This window comes from Centroberyx affinis, unplaced genomic scaffold, assembly GCF_046629955.1.
Source record: "Centroberyx affinis isolate AG114_WGS23_722 - 3 ecotype Tasmania unplaced genomic scaffold, CSIRO-AGI_Caff_v1 ptg001157l_1, whole genome shotgun sequence".
Classification (NCBI taxonomy): domain Eukaryota; kingdom Metazoa; phylum Chordata; class Actinopteri; order Beryciformes; family Berycidae; genus Centroberyx; species Centroberyx affinis.
Genome location: NW_027279689.1, coordinates 88,156 through 102,500, shown reverse-complemented (window position 1 = coordinate 102,500; position 14,345 = coordinate 88,156). Strand labels below are relative to the sequence as shown.

The following is a 14,345-nucleotide window of genomic DNA, read 5'->3' as shown; positions in this document are numbered from 1 at the left end:
GAGTACAGAGACAGTCACTGGAGCAGGAGTGAAAGATACAGAGACAGATAGACGGTTAGGCAGACAGACGAGGTCGATAGATAGATAGATAGATAGATAGATAGATAGATAGATAGATAGATAGATAGATAGATAGGGTTTTACATTTTGCTTCCATTTAATTTATTCTGTGGCGTGGCATTTTACAATTGTAAAAAAATAAATAAAAAAACTCAAGTATTCCTGAAAGTCTGCTGCTCGCCCCTAATGAGTGGAATTCTTAAGAGAGAGAGAGAGAGAGAGAGGGGAAGAGAGAGAGAGAGAGAGAGAGAGAGAGAGGATGAGACAAAACACTCATCCTCATTCAAATGCCTTGTTTGCCCGCGAGCTGCTGAATATTTTAGAGCAATTCAATTAGTCAATGGATAAAGCTACAAGGCGAGACAACGCACACACACACACACACACACACACACACACACACACACACACACACACACACACACACACACATTTGGCAGCACAAATGGACACCATCCACAATAGCTTGCACACAGACAAGGAAAGCTGATTACCTCTATTAGTTGGTGGTTGGTGACCCTCCCTAGAGCGCTGGGTAGTCTAAGGACACATAGTAGTGTGTGTGCATGTGAGTGTGTGTGTGTGTGTGTGAGTGTGTGTGAGTGTGTGTGTGTGTGTGTTTGTGTGTGAATGTGTGGTGGCTTCCTTTTTTATCTTTGACTGATTGGTGCATGCCCCAGTGTGTGTTTTGTTTGTCCACTGCGTGTGTGCGTGTGTGCATGTGTGCATGTGTGCCTGCATGCGTGCGTGTGTGCATTTATGTGTGTGTGTGTGTGTGTGTGTGTGTGTGTGTGTGTGTGTGACAATGAGCTATACACCTCATCACCCTTTGTCTGTGTAGAGCCTGGGATAAGAAGACAGGGCAGAGTATCATGTAAACGCAATAAGATATCTACATTCCTCAGTATTAGGAATAGTATCAGTATTATTATTCCTCTATGTACATCGACATATCATATATGCCTATATATACTGTATGTGTGTGTGCAGAGATATGATATATATATGCAGATATATATATATATGAACATCTAAAAATATCATATATAAAAGGATGTGAGCTGATCATAGCATTTGGGATTTGTCATTTGGGATGTGACGTTTACATTTTCCAACGCACAAACTGAATACTTAGGAATCCTGAATAAAGTCAGAATTAATGTCCATGCAAAAACTCATTATCATCTTATTATTGCACAATTCTTTGTCTTTGAGTGCTGCCTTCCCTTTGCTTCCTGTCCTCTTCCTCTTTCGTTCCTATCCATCCCCCAAAACCATCTCTCTCTCTCCCGTTTCCGTTCGCTTTCTCATTCTCTCCTTGATGAAAGACATTCCTATCTTGGCCAGGAAGAGATTTCCCTCACAGATAGAAAGCAGCCTCAGTTCTCAACCTGCTTTATTACTCCACCTTACCTTTATGGCTCGCTCTCTCTATCTTTTGCTCACTCTCTCTCTCTCTCTCTCTCTTTCTCTTACAGTCCTATCAGTATGGCTTTGAAGTAAATTCAAAGAAAACACTTGCACACAGCAGTTTTTTAAAATAACTGTTACAGAAAAGTCAGTGAATGAATGAATGGAGGAGCCAGGAAATGCACTCATTCCTATAAGACCTTTGAAGAAGACTGAACGAGGTCGTATTGAACATCTCTCTGAAAACAGAATATTCAGGGTAGAGGTCAGAGGTCAGGACAGGTATGTAACTTCCTGTATGCTTCCTTTTTCAGTCTTTCTGCCTTCCTCTCTGCCCCTTGACTTGCACTCCATACAAGTAGACACCTCATTTTTTCCCTGAATAACATCCAGGTCATGTGGGGTTGCTGTCATGTTGCTATGGCGATCAAGACTGCGAGCAAACGTAAGGAGGAGGAGGAGGAGGAGGAGGAGAGACGGAGACAGAGGCGGGTGAAAGATGAGATGTCATGTCAGCCTCAACGGGAAGACTTAAGACAATTTAAGAAAGAAAAAGTTTAATTTTACATGTTAAGATGTTGACCTGCTACTTGTCCAGCTGACAAAAATCTCGATCTTGATCATTTTGATATCAAAGGCTGCGGTTGATTTAATCGCCTTCCTTCGTATTGCTGAAGTCTGTTGTGCAACTGCAGAGATTCAGTGTGGGACTCTGAGACGCACACTCATTCTTACACATGCACACACACATACCACAAATACAGAGGCACGTCCACACACACACACACACACACACACACACACACACACACACACACACACACACACACACACACAATGAGAGGACACTGTAGAGCTGGTCAGAGAGACACAGACACACTGATGTCCTTAGTGCCACTGTGGCAGGGAGATGGACAGATGGAAGAGTGCTCTTTTACAGCCTCTTCTTCTCCCTGTGTGTGTGTGTGTGTGTGTGTGTGTGTGTGTGTGTGTGTGTGTGTGGGCGAGTGTGTGCATGCCCCATGCCTAGCATAACACTGGCAAAGCATTAGTGCCAAAGTGGGCATCTGGTCTGTGGACTATCACAGGGGAGAGAGAGGAGCATAGAGAGAACAGTCACACCACTATCCATCCTTTCCTTTATCTCTCTCTCTCTCTCTCCCCCCTCTCTCTCTATCTCTGTCTTTCTCTCTTCCCCCTATCTCTCTCTCTCTCTCTCTCTCTCTCTCAAGTTGTGGATGCTAAAGATTGATCCTACCAAAGATGTTGCAATGGTTCTTGGGCAGGTTTTCACTGCACAGCAAGTAACTGCGGCACACACACACACGCACACACACACACACACACGCACACACACACACACACACACACACAGAAAAAAAGGAGAGATAGAGATCACTGGTTGCACAAACACATTTCGATCAAACAAACAGTTGTGCATTCAATACACAAATAGAAAGAAAGGCAGACAGAGGGGCAAACAGAGAGACATACGCACACACACACACACACACACACACGCACACAGACACACACACACACACCATGCAAACCACACACACAGCTTGATGCTGGCAGAAAATGGAACCATTGAGCTAGGCAGTGGGTGTGACCTTTATTCTGGCCCCCATTAGGGTGTCCTGTGTGTGTGTGTGTGTGTATGTTTTTGTGCATGTGCATGGTGTTTGTGTGTGTGCATGTGTCTCTGTGTGTGTGTGTGTATATGGTGTATATTTTAGTGGACTGCATCCAGGTTGTGTAGGGGTCAAATTGTCTCTGGGGCCAGGAGTAACGCAGGTGCTAGAGCATAACACTGGACTGCTGACCACCACACACACACACACACACACACACACACACACACACACACACTAGCAGACACACACCCCTATTTCTTTCAATTAGAACTTCATTCAAAACCGAAGCATCAGCCTCCACCAGTCTATAAACAGTCCCGGTCTGCTTTGGGTCTACTTGCCTTTGAGCGTTTATCAAGACTTTCAGAGTTGATCTGCTGCTCTAGGTCACCAGCCAAGTTTTCTTGGCAGTCTAATTCATTATAATGTGAGTGATAAAACTGATCTGTGATCAGCAGAACTGCTCTGAAGGAGTTGATCAACGGCAGGCTGCAGCGTCTGAAGGTAAGGTTTTGATTATCAGCAAACCATTGCGTGTTAACGGCTATCCCTTTCCGTGAAATTGCTCCCATAAATGTCAGTTTCCTCCTGGCTTTATGAGACCGGTGGATCCTGTCCAAACACACATGCATGTGCACACACACACACACACACACACACACAACTATGTTCATGTGAACACACACACACCAAACCACAGACTCACCCACGTATGTGAGTATGAACACACACATACAAATATGTAAACATACATAAGCATGCATACGCACACACACACACACGTATGCACACTTATGCACACCACACACGTGTACACACACACATACACATACACACACACACACACACACACACACACACACCACACACAGAAAAATGCAGATGCAAACACATTGTCTTTCAGACAACAAAACCACATGCTGCTATAATTCATACTATCTGGACAGAGCAATGTTAGTTATTTTCAGCTGGCTAGACTTAAATACCTGATTTTATTTGCCTGCCAGTGTGTCCGTCTGTTTATATATCATTATGACCACTTTCCCACTATTATTAGCACATAAGTCTTAAACAGAAGCATTACTGCCATCTATTACTGTTACTCAGTAAATAGAAGCAGTGACAGACACAGACTTGGTTAATAATCAGTGTATTTTCTTTCTTTAATTTATTAGGATTTATGCCCTTCGGGTTGGAATCCCTCTGTTTTTCTTCCCAGCATCTGAATTAAAAATCATTAGAATATTATACCTATAGGGACTTGTAGTGTTTCTCAATACTGTGGTACTCAATAGTGAGTTTATGTTTACCTTTTTGCACTTAATTGTATTTTCTATGGTATTACTATAAGTATTATAATTTTTGACCTACAGTAGCTGCAAGATATTTAAAAGTTTTGCTGTGATAATTGCATGGTATCCCTCTAAAATTTAACAGGATTACCATAGTTGTTTTTCATGAGGCTTTATTTTAAAATGACAAAATGTTTTTCTCATAAGCTCTATGAATTTATGGCCCTGTCCCTCTGAAATATAATATGTGTCAAAACTGTGGTTTAACAACAGCACACAGATCCTGAGCCTTTGACAGCTTTAAATCTGGATCACTCCTGTATGTGTGTGTGTGTAATCTCCAGTATCACTGCTTGCTGCTGTGGGCTGCTCCCAGCTGGAAAATGTTGTAGTCCGTTTTGCTTGTCACCAATCTGCAAGGATTAACATTAACCACCAGAGGGCAGGCTACATCCACAGATCTAATTCAGCCATTTTTCATTCACGTCCTCTCCAATCAGTTCAGTTCAACAGGACACTGAAGCTTCTGTTTTAAAGGGTGAAAATACACTAACAGTTAAGGCAAATGACTGACTGAGATCCAGACTGTCATGAATATTACAGCAGTCAGCTTTTGTAGTTTTTCAGGATTAAGTTTAACTGATTTGCAGTTTTGTAATGATACTGTTTCTGAGATTCAGGAGAGAAAAGAAAAGAAAAACAGCTGAAAAAAGTATTTGACTGTATTTACCTGCCTTCATTACCAGCACACACTCTCACCATTCAAGTTAATGTGTGACCAAGTGTGCATCCATTGAGGTGTGTGTGTAGGTGTGTGTGTGTCTTCTTTATGGCTCCCCCTTACTGTTTTGCTTGGAGCTTGAACTTTGACCCATGATAGTTTTACAGGGGCACGCAGTGTCGTGTTTTGGTCCAGAAAATCGCCATGGCGACCTGCCCCCCCCTCCAACACTGTAATCTGAGCCACCAGTCAGGTAGAGCAGGTAACCGTGGCGATGTGAATGATACCGAAGGAGACGGAGACACCTGACTGTAGCGGGCGTACAAGAAGGCAGGGCCAAAGGACAGAGAGAGAGAGAGGGAGGTATAGAGAGAGAGAGAGAGGAGGAAGGAGGAAGAGAAAGAAATAAAAAGACCAAAGTTTCAAGACAGAGAGAGAGAGAGTGACAAGAGCTGGAAAGCACATGGCATTAATGAATGGCTGTATGTGATACTGTGAGACATACACAATAAGGAAAACAGAAGGAAGAAGAAAAGGAGAGTGGAGCCATGGAGGGAGAGGTGGATGAGGACGATGGGACTTTCACTAACATCTCTCTGGCAGATGACACAGGTAAAGCCTCAAGGGACGCTTTAACAGCTGTTTTCTGGCTTGTTCTTCTAGGTTAACCGTCATTCATTTTTCTGCGAACGAACATGAGTTTTTCTAATTAAAACCACAGAACCAGCCTCGTATATAAGAAGCCCATTAAAGTAGGAGCGCTGATCCAGGGCCTCAAACCAGACCTCCTTGACAAACTCATTAATTATCTTCTATAAGTTATAAATTATTCTAGACTTGCTCTCTGTTCTGAGGTGTGTTATAGATATGAAACAAGCTCCAAGGGTGGCAAGTGACCATTGGTCTCCGTGGGAAATATGTCTATAAATTTCAGTGCACTCTTCCACCAAATCATTTTACTTCATCCTTGTGTAGTTAATGCTGAGACATGCGTTTTCTTCAGGATATATTCTCTATACAGAGGCTTCATTAATCTGGATCTTGCGTTCTGCACACTCACGGTGCAGGGAGGGTGAGAGGTGGGGTTTACGTTTAGCTGTACAGCCTGTCGGTCAATCAGTCAGTCAGACAAAGTCAGCCAGCCAAAGCAGTAACAAACAACTTGTAAAACCTGAGTGATTGTGTGGGTGTGTTCTGCTGTGACAGGACTGAGGTGTGGCTCGTACAAAAGGTGCATGGCTTTGTTTTTGATTTATACAAGTCATGTGTCCCCACACACACACACACATACAAAAACCAGTTGTCCTTTGACTCAATTTTTGAGTTGAAGGAAAAGCATTTTGTTGACTAAATCCTAAAAAAGGTATTCAAGTAAATTCAAGTTTCACACTCTTCTCTTTTCTTTTAGTTTGGTATTTATTTATCCTGCCAAATGTTTTCAGCTACATGGCCTTTATCAGGGTGATGCAGAATCATAACTCAGTACAAACTATTCATCCACTGATAACATAAACACATTCAAAACTCACTGTTAGCACTCACATAGTGTTCATCCTTGTATCATCAACTCAGTCTATCCATTTGTGAGCGAGGAATGTCTTCAATACAATGGAACAAACATAAATAATATAAAATAATGAACAATGTGATAGTGAGGCAGACTCAGTACCACAGGTCGGCCTAAACCCTGATTCAGGATTGAGTTTTTATGAAACCATAACTTCCCTCTGCAGCTGAACTGTAAAACGCCCCACAATAGCTTAGTAGCTCGGTCTCATAATTGCAATAGAGTAGAGGCAGGGAGAGTTGCAAAATACATATTTAGAAATGTTGCATTAGATAGTCAGGGTAAGATAGTTTTGGCACACTCAGCTTGTGACTTCTCTTTGGAACACACATACACACAGAGCAAGTGAGAAAGAGAGAGAGAGAGAGACAGAGAGAGAGAGAGAGAGAGAGAGAGAGAGAGAGAGAGAGAGAGAGAGAGAGAGAGAGAGAGAGAGTAGACTGGTCAGAGTATTGGCTGAAGCCGTAGTGTCCCCAGGGTTTGGCTTGGCTAACAAGCAGCAGCATATGGGCTCCTCAGAGCGAGGAGCGACGCAGCGCAGAGGCTGTAACCATACCACACACACACACACACACACACACATAAACAAACACACCAGCACCACTTCATGCATGCACATAGACAGATGGACAGACACACACACACACACACACATGCATCCAAATACTCATGCATGCACACAAACACAAAATACACAATGCTTCTGGTGGAAATTACATGGCTGGTCAGGCTTTGCCAACTGCTGCTCTATGACTGTCTGCGGCTGCGTGTATGTGTGTGATTTGCTACCGGGGGGAATGAATGAAACGCCTGAGCATCTGTTAGTACTGCAGTGTGTGTGTATGTGTGTGAGAGTGTGTGAGTGAGAGAGAGAGTGAGAGTGAGAGAGAGAGAGAGAGAGAGAGAGAGAGAGAGAGAGAGAGAGAGAGAGAGGGGGGGGGGGGGGGGGGGGACAGAGACAGAGAGAGGGGTAAAAAGATCTGAAGCCCATTGCTTCAAAGTGACCATGGGGAGACTGCTGGTTTAGGTTTAGTCTCTCTCTCTCTCTCTCATTACAAAGGGAAAGAGCTCACAGCTTGCTCACTGTTCATCCTAGTATCTAGTACAGTACAGGGTTGTTATTAAAAAGCTGTCTGTGCAGTAGTCGCTCCCTCTGTCGGTAGGTGTAGACCAGTACATACAGTGAGGTCGTGATGATGATGATGATGTTGATGTGAGTGAGATCCCATCATCAGAGCCTCGGTGTTTATAGGGTGACTCAAAACAGAAACGGAGTAACGCTAGACTTTTCTTGCTTTGGGTGAGTGTGAATCATTTTGTTTATCAGAAAGGTCAGAATAAATCTCAGCAAGTCGACGATGGAGTTGACATTTATTCCACATCAAGCTAACTAACCAATCAAGCTAGCAGCAGCAGGCTAGCTAGCTAGTAGCTACAATCTGTCAGGTTTTAAATGTATAAAAGTGTAGGAGTTTGCTTTCTAAGTATGAAACCTAAGGTTTGGTTGGTGCTGGTGAAACGCTAGCGTTGTAGTTAGCGTTAAACGTGAAAGCAAACTAATGTTAGTTAGCTAAGTTAGTTGGCTGGCACTTGCGTTGGCGTGGCTAGCCACAAAGCTAGCTACGATAACTGCATCCATGATCGGACATGTCCCTGTGTTCCGTGATTCTTTCCCCTTTTCCAAAAAATGTGGACGACGATCCCCACAAACAGATCAGCCCACGCCATTTTAATCAGGTCTGCCGGTACACATGGCAAGTTTGTAACGATCACACGTATTTCGGACTACAAAGTCGACTTGATCTCTTGCTACCGATATCGGACTGGGCACATCTGCCTACGCTAGCGTTGGGCGAGTTACGGTGTCTCTCGGCTTCATGCCTTGTGTCTTTGGGAAATGATATAACCCAGATACGAACTTGTGAACAAATACTTACGCAAGAAAGGCAAATTGACAGCTTTGTCAGCTTTGACTGGCCGGGAAAGGTCAAAATAACGGCTGTTCAGCATTAACGTTAGCTGTCTGCAAACAGGCTTGACTGTCCGATAATAGAACTCGGGCTTTCTGCGTTGCTTCGGTAGTGGTCAGTCAAACGGAAAAACAGTCGTAGATTACACAAACGAACCATAGATGTATGTTTGTAGAACTACTTTGATATTGTTAATCGCTGGTTTGTTTGTGGATATACTGACAAAACTGATGACCTTATTGATCCCCAGAGCTAGCAAACGTGTGTCCGATAATGGACGTTGTGACGTTAGCTGTGCAGGTCAGCAGCAACAACACCACATCATCACACTGGGCTTGGTGCTCCATGTCGGCCTGGGTGCGGTGTGTCTGCTCCACCCCGCTGCCATTATCTAAACTCTGTTTACCCAGTATCCAACTGTTTAAGTGATATGAGGCTAGGCTATTTTAAGGGAAATAAATCAGTGCTTTTCTGCGAATGTAATTGGTTACTGTTTTATTTTGGTGGCTGTTTGTCTCATGATGATCACTGGCTGGAGGTCATAGTTGACCCAACTTTTTATTTACAGCATCTATAGCAACATAATATGTATAGCATCTTCTTGTTTGCATGGCATATAGCCTACCAGTGTAATGGTCAGTGATTCTTTTGACAATCCAAATGAATACTGGTGTGCTGTAGTGTTCATTTGATGATCTGACACCTATTTCCATGATATCTTGCACACTATAGCCCCAATGTGTGTCCTTATATGAAGAGAGAAGGGACTGGCAAAATCATCATACTGTCACAGTGTTCCCTCTGTAATTTGATGCAGCTGTGCAGCTTGGGGGGGATAATTCTAGTTTTGTTCCATATCTGTCAGTTTGGGTCTTAGTTATGTTTCAAGTTGAGGTTATAGTGCTAAAAATGATTTTTAATCATAATAAACATATGGACCACACTTGAGTTTGAGTTTATTAGTATTCATGCTCACAGTTAACAACTGAATAGAAGCAGAATTTACATTAATAAAAAATAGAAATATATCTATACATGATTGTCCTTCATAAAAATGTAAAACTAGCATATCTATATATACACATGCACCCATTCATTCATACTCATACATACGCATTTACAAAACACAACCATACACTTACATACAACCATGCATACATTTTGAAATGCCATAAAAAAAACAACAATATACAACACAAAACAAAACAAAAAAGACCCCAAAGACATCAGCTATATATAATACGACTTACTTTATAATTTTCTTCAGCATTGCTGGTAACTTCCTTGCTGTGGTGTCACAGCACTGCTAAATGCAGACAGAGGAAACACTGTATCAGTATACTAAGGTGGACTAAAGTCTCTGTTGTTATGATTGTACCATCTCCTCTCTATGACTGCCTATGGAGCCCACATTGTCTGTCATTTGTCTTGTACAGCGGACAGTGGAACTGCAGCCCTGTATACTAAACAAGACGACGAGCTCTTCACCATGAACTGCGACATGGATGGTATGTCTGCTCGTGAGTGTGTGTGTGTGCTTCTTTGTGTAATGGTGTGCATGTGAGAGAGAGAAGGAGGGCATCATGTAATAATAATGTGATAATTTATTATAATTGTATGTAAACTGCACGAGCGTGTGGCTTCTCCCTGTGAGTGTGTGTGGAGTGGTTCTAAAACTGTTGTGTGTGTGTGTGTGTGTGTTTCAGGAGACATGGAGAACCAGGTGGAGATGGAGGAGAAGACAAGGCTCATAAATCAGGTTTTGGAACTTCAGCACACACTAGAAGGTAACACACACACACACACACACACACACACACACACACACACACACACACACACAACACTTTACACTGTGGTTTTCCTCCACTGCTTGAAAACTGCCCCAACAGCTAGAAAAGCCCCCTATCCCACCTCAGTCCAAAGAACAATTACAGAACAGGAGTCACTCTTAAACTGCAACACAAACTGAAAGTTCCTGAAAGGAGCTCAGGAGGAATCTGCATCTACAGAAAAAGTCTACAGGAAACACTTTCTATTCCTCTCTCTCTCTGTACTTTCCTCACTAATACCAACTCAACAAAAATAAAACCCCAACCACTGCAGTTGTTCTCTCTCCTCATCGCTGCAGCATATCTGTCTTTCATGGTCTTTTGAGCATTGAACTTTTAAAACACAGATCTCATCTCTCCTTTCTGCTGCTCTAAGTCTTTTTTTTCCTCTCCATTGTTCATTTATTGCCTCCACTCTACTGTCTTGGTGTAGCCCGGTGCTAATGCTCTTTCTCTAGGTCCATTTCTCTCTCGCACTAAAACACACACACACACACACTCTCTCTCTCACACACACACACACACACACACACAGACCAGAGCTCACGTTAGCTAATAAATGTATGTTTTTGCCCTTAAAAGTGATGATAGTCTGGGAAATTATAAGTTACAGACATGTTGTCAGACAGAAAAAAACCCCATTGTTAAGTCTATAGGTGAATTGTATCTGAATTACACTGAATGATAACCAAGTTTGGCAGAAACAGTCACATTTAGCTGTATGTCAGCAGCCAGAGGTAGTTTGCATTTAGGGGAAAAATATTGTGGTTTTCAAAAATAAAAATTGAACCATTTAATTTCATTAAATTGTGCTTGACAAATTATCCACTGGCTGAAGTGGACAGTGTGGACTATTGACACACACACACATACACACACACACACAGATTTACTTGGGCTTTACCTCTTTAAAACAGTTTTGGCTCCCTCCTCTCTTAATAGTCTAATACCGCCCTGCGAAGCATTCAGCTTGTTCATTGAGAAATGTTTTCTGTATTCTTTCTGTAGCATTTGGCTGGGTAAGAGGAAAACAGTAGGAACTTAAGAACTATTGTCTGAAAAAGACTATCAGCTTGAAAACTCTATTACGTATTCGATGGCAGACTTTACGGCTATTTGCCTTCTTCACATCTTATGTGGTCGTTTGGTAAACCTGGATTAACTTCCCATTGAGGGCAAGTGGATATAACTGGGCCAGCGTGGATGTTCAATATCTGTATACTTCTTATGCCTGTAGGGTTGTAATATACTGTGTTTTCAGCTTTCCATTCTCAATGTGTTTCAGACTTGTCAGCGCGAGTCGACGCGGTCAAGGAGGAGAACCTGAAGCTGAAGTCGGAGAACCAGGTTCTGGGTCAGTACATCGAGAACCTCATGTCCGCCTCCAGCGTCTTCCAGACCACCGACACCAAGAGCAAACGGAAGTGAGGAACGCTCCCAGGCCTGAAGTCCCAGGCCAGCACCCGGCAGAGACACGGAGAGGGGTTTGTCTTCGGAGCAGACTTGGGTCTCTTCTGCAGTTGTTTGAGTTCGCTTACCTGAGTCAAAACGAATTGAATTGAACTGAAAGTGTGAGCCGATCGTCCCGCTGACTCAGAAGTAGCTGATTAATTGAACGGCAGTCTGGCCCAGGTCTGTTTTGCAGCAGCGTCCTCTCCACCCTACAGACTAGGTAGAGGTCACCCTTCGACCACTAGCGCAGGATCAGATGGTTTCTAGCTCAACTGGTCAAGAGTAAAAAATCAGGAGAACCTGAATTTGTATATTAAGTGGTTAAGGGTCATTTGTACCTAGAGTTCCTTCTCATGCTCTCCATCAGACCTGGAGTCAAACAGTATATGCAAAATACTCCTTAGCCTTTGTTTTACCGGCCTGGTTTACTGCATCAGGACAATTCTGATGTGTGTCAGGTTGTCAGTCATTTAACTGTTTTTCAAATACTTTGCTTTCCAAACTATCAGACACTCATTTTGTCATCCTAAGTGGCAAACTCCAACCATCTGACACTCAAGAAGGCTAAAACAAACTATAAATACTATTTGCAAATACTGTTTGACCCTAAACCTCCTTTTCAGCACTGGTTTATTTATTTATGGTTTGTTGTACTGTATTTATATGTCAGCTGGATCTGAGTTTTGGTAGGTCTTGGATGTCATTATGACTACATGTAGCATGACTACATTCCTCCACTTTAAAAACTGGCAAACTGAACAGTATTACTGAGAATGACAAATATATTTGAATCGCATGGTCATGTACGAGTAATACACTTCCTGAACGGTTTTCTTTCTTTGTCTAACAGTTGTTGCATATCTAATGAAATGTCATTAAATTATTAATCACTCGATTGCAGGCTGTTTAAAGCTACTGAAGACTTTTTTAAAAATACTATTACACCATGAAGTGGATACTAGATTCATGTAGGTACCATTGAGAGCTCAGCAACAAGATATTGTTAAGTGACAGCACAGAGAAACTAAAGGGTTAAGTGTTAATAACTGTGCGGTACATAGATGTGTAGGTCTTTATTAACACCGGTGATGTTTTTATCTTGAAAACGGTTGCTTTTAAAATCACAATATGTCTAACAGAAGTATTTGCATCCCTTTCAGTGTATGAATGATTGTTGGGGCCCAAACCATAATGCAATACTGTGACAAAGAAAACGGCAGGGTTCTAGATGTTGCCCTGCCATCACATGGCTGAATTACACGACATAAAATTGTAATTTGGTTCCCTATTTTTTAACGGCAAAAGATCGCAAAGAGTAGCAGAACAGACCAAGTGAAGTGAGAAAAGGAGATGGAGGAAGAGGATTGAGAGGGAGGAAGGCAGACATGCTTTCCCCTTTAACTGTAAGAAGAAAAGCTGTAATGAGGCCTTGAGTGCTATTGATCCGCACCCACCGGCCTGGAAGAATCTGTCTGGGTATTAGCAGCAAAATGCGCTGATGTCAACATGGTACTCCAGAGTGGGAGTGTGTATCCTGAAAGGCCCAAGCTGCCTTTGTTAACATTAGGATATAAGAAGGTGAAGAAAATGAGACGAGGGCCGAAGGAGATGAATGTGATCTGAACAGCATGGAAGTTAAAGGGGAGTTTCTAACTTGAATCAGGAATATGTAAATTATCCACAATGAATAGATATATCTAGTGATTTGATGTCTGAAAAGCAGTAATCAAAATGTTTATACATCAAGAGTAACTTTCTGGTGCTGTTGCAAAAGGGAAGAATTATGATTATTAAGGAAGGCTGCAAACTACACTGTATCCTGTAATTTATGCAAGTTATTTTGATATTTTTAATGGTTGTACAGTAATATACTTCTATTCCCTTGATCAATTTGTTTCCGGCATGCTCAATATGCCCTACCTACACACATCCTCTGAAAACAACTGCCTTGTGTGTAACGCCCTGTACATTTTGACTAGGTTGCCTTTTAACGTTTTTGTTTTAATAAAAACTTAAGCTCACTCCTTTCTCTGGGTCTGTTGTTAACCTACACAATCCTACATCATCTGCCAAGGATGACAGGTGACCGGGCCGGAGAGAGGGGGAACAAGTCAAGAATGTCATTGGCAACTTGATATGGAGAAGATTCATGACAAAATGAGAAGAAACTTGTCACATCTTTCAGGGTTGGGACATTCATGAATTGAATTGAGAATGCATGGTAAATTCCATTAAATTACACTTCTAAGAGAGGGTGTCTTGACTTGCAAACCATAAGTCAAAAATCAAATATGAATCAAAAAGGTTAAATCAAATGCATTAAATAATAATGTATGTATTACAATTGCATGTTATGCATCAAATACCACTTGCAAGGTACCTTTAACATTTTATGATATTCAGT

General features: G+C 42.1%; 1 protein-coding gene across 2 annotated transcripts; it reads left to right on the top strand.

Annotated features, from left to right (window-relative positions):
• The first annotated feature begins 5,504 nt into the window (after positions 1 to 5,504).
• Positions 5,505 to 13,962, top strand: scoca (short coiled-coil protein a). Of its 2 annotated transcripts, none has more exons than XM_071524152.1 (4): positions 5,505 to 5,732; positions 10,094 to 10,165; positions 10,364 to 10,444; positions 11,775 to 13,962. In XM_071524152.1, the coding sequence occupies exons 1-4, from the start codon at positions 5,669 to 5,671 to the stop codon at positions 11,915 to 11,917; spliced, it is 360 nt and encodes a 119-aa protein (XP_071380253.1). In that variant the 5' UTR covers positions 5,505 to 5,668; the 3' UTR covers positions 11,918 to 13,962. The 2 variants fall into 2 exon arrangements, with proteins under 2 accessions (XP_071380253.1, XP_071380254.1); XM_071524153.1 differs by lacking the exon at positions 5,505 to 5,732 and adding an exon at positions 7,879 to 7,987.
• The last annotated feature ends 383 nt before the right edge of the window (positions 13,963 to 14,345 follow it).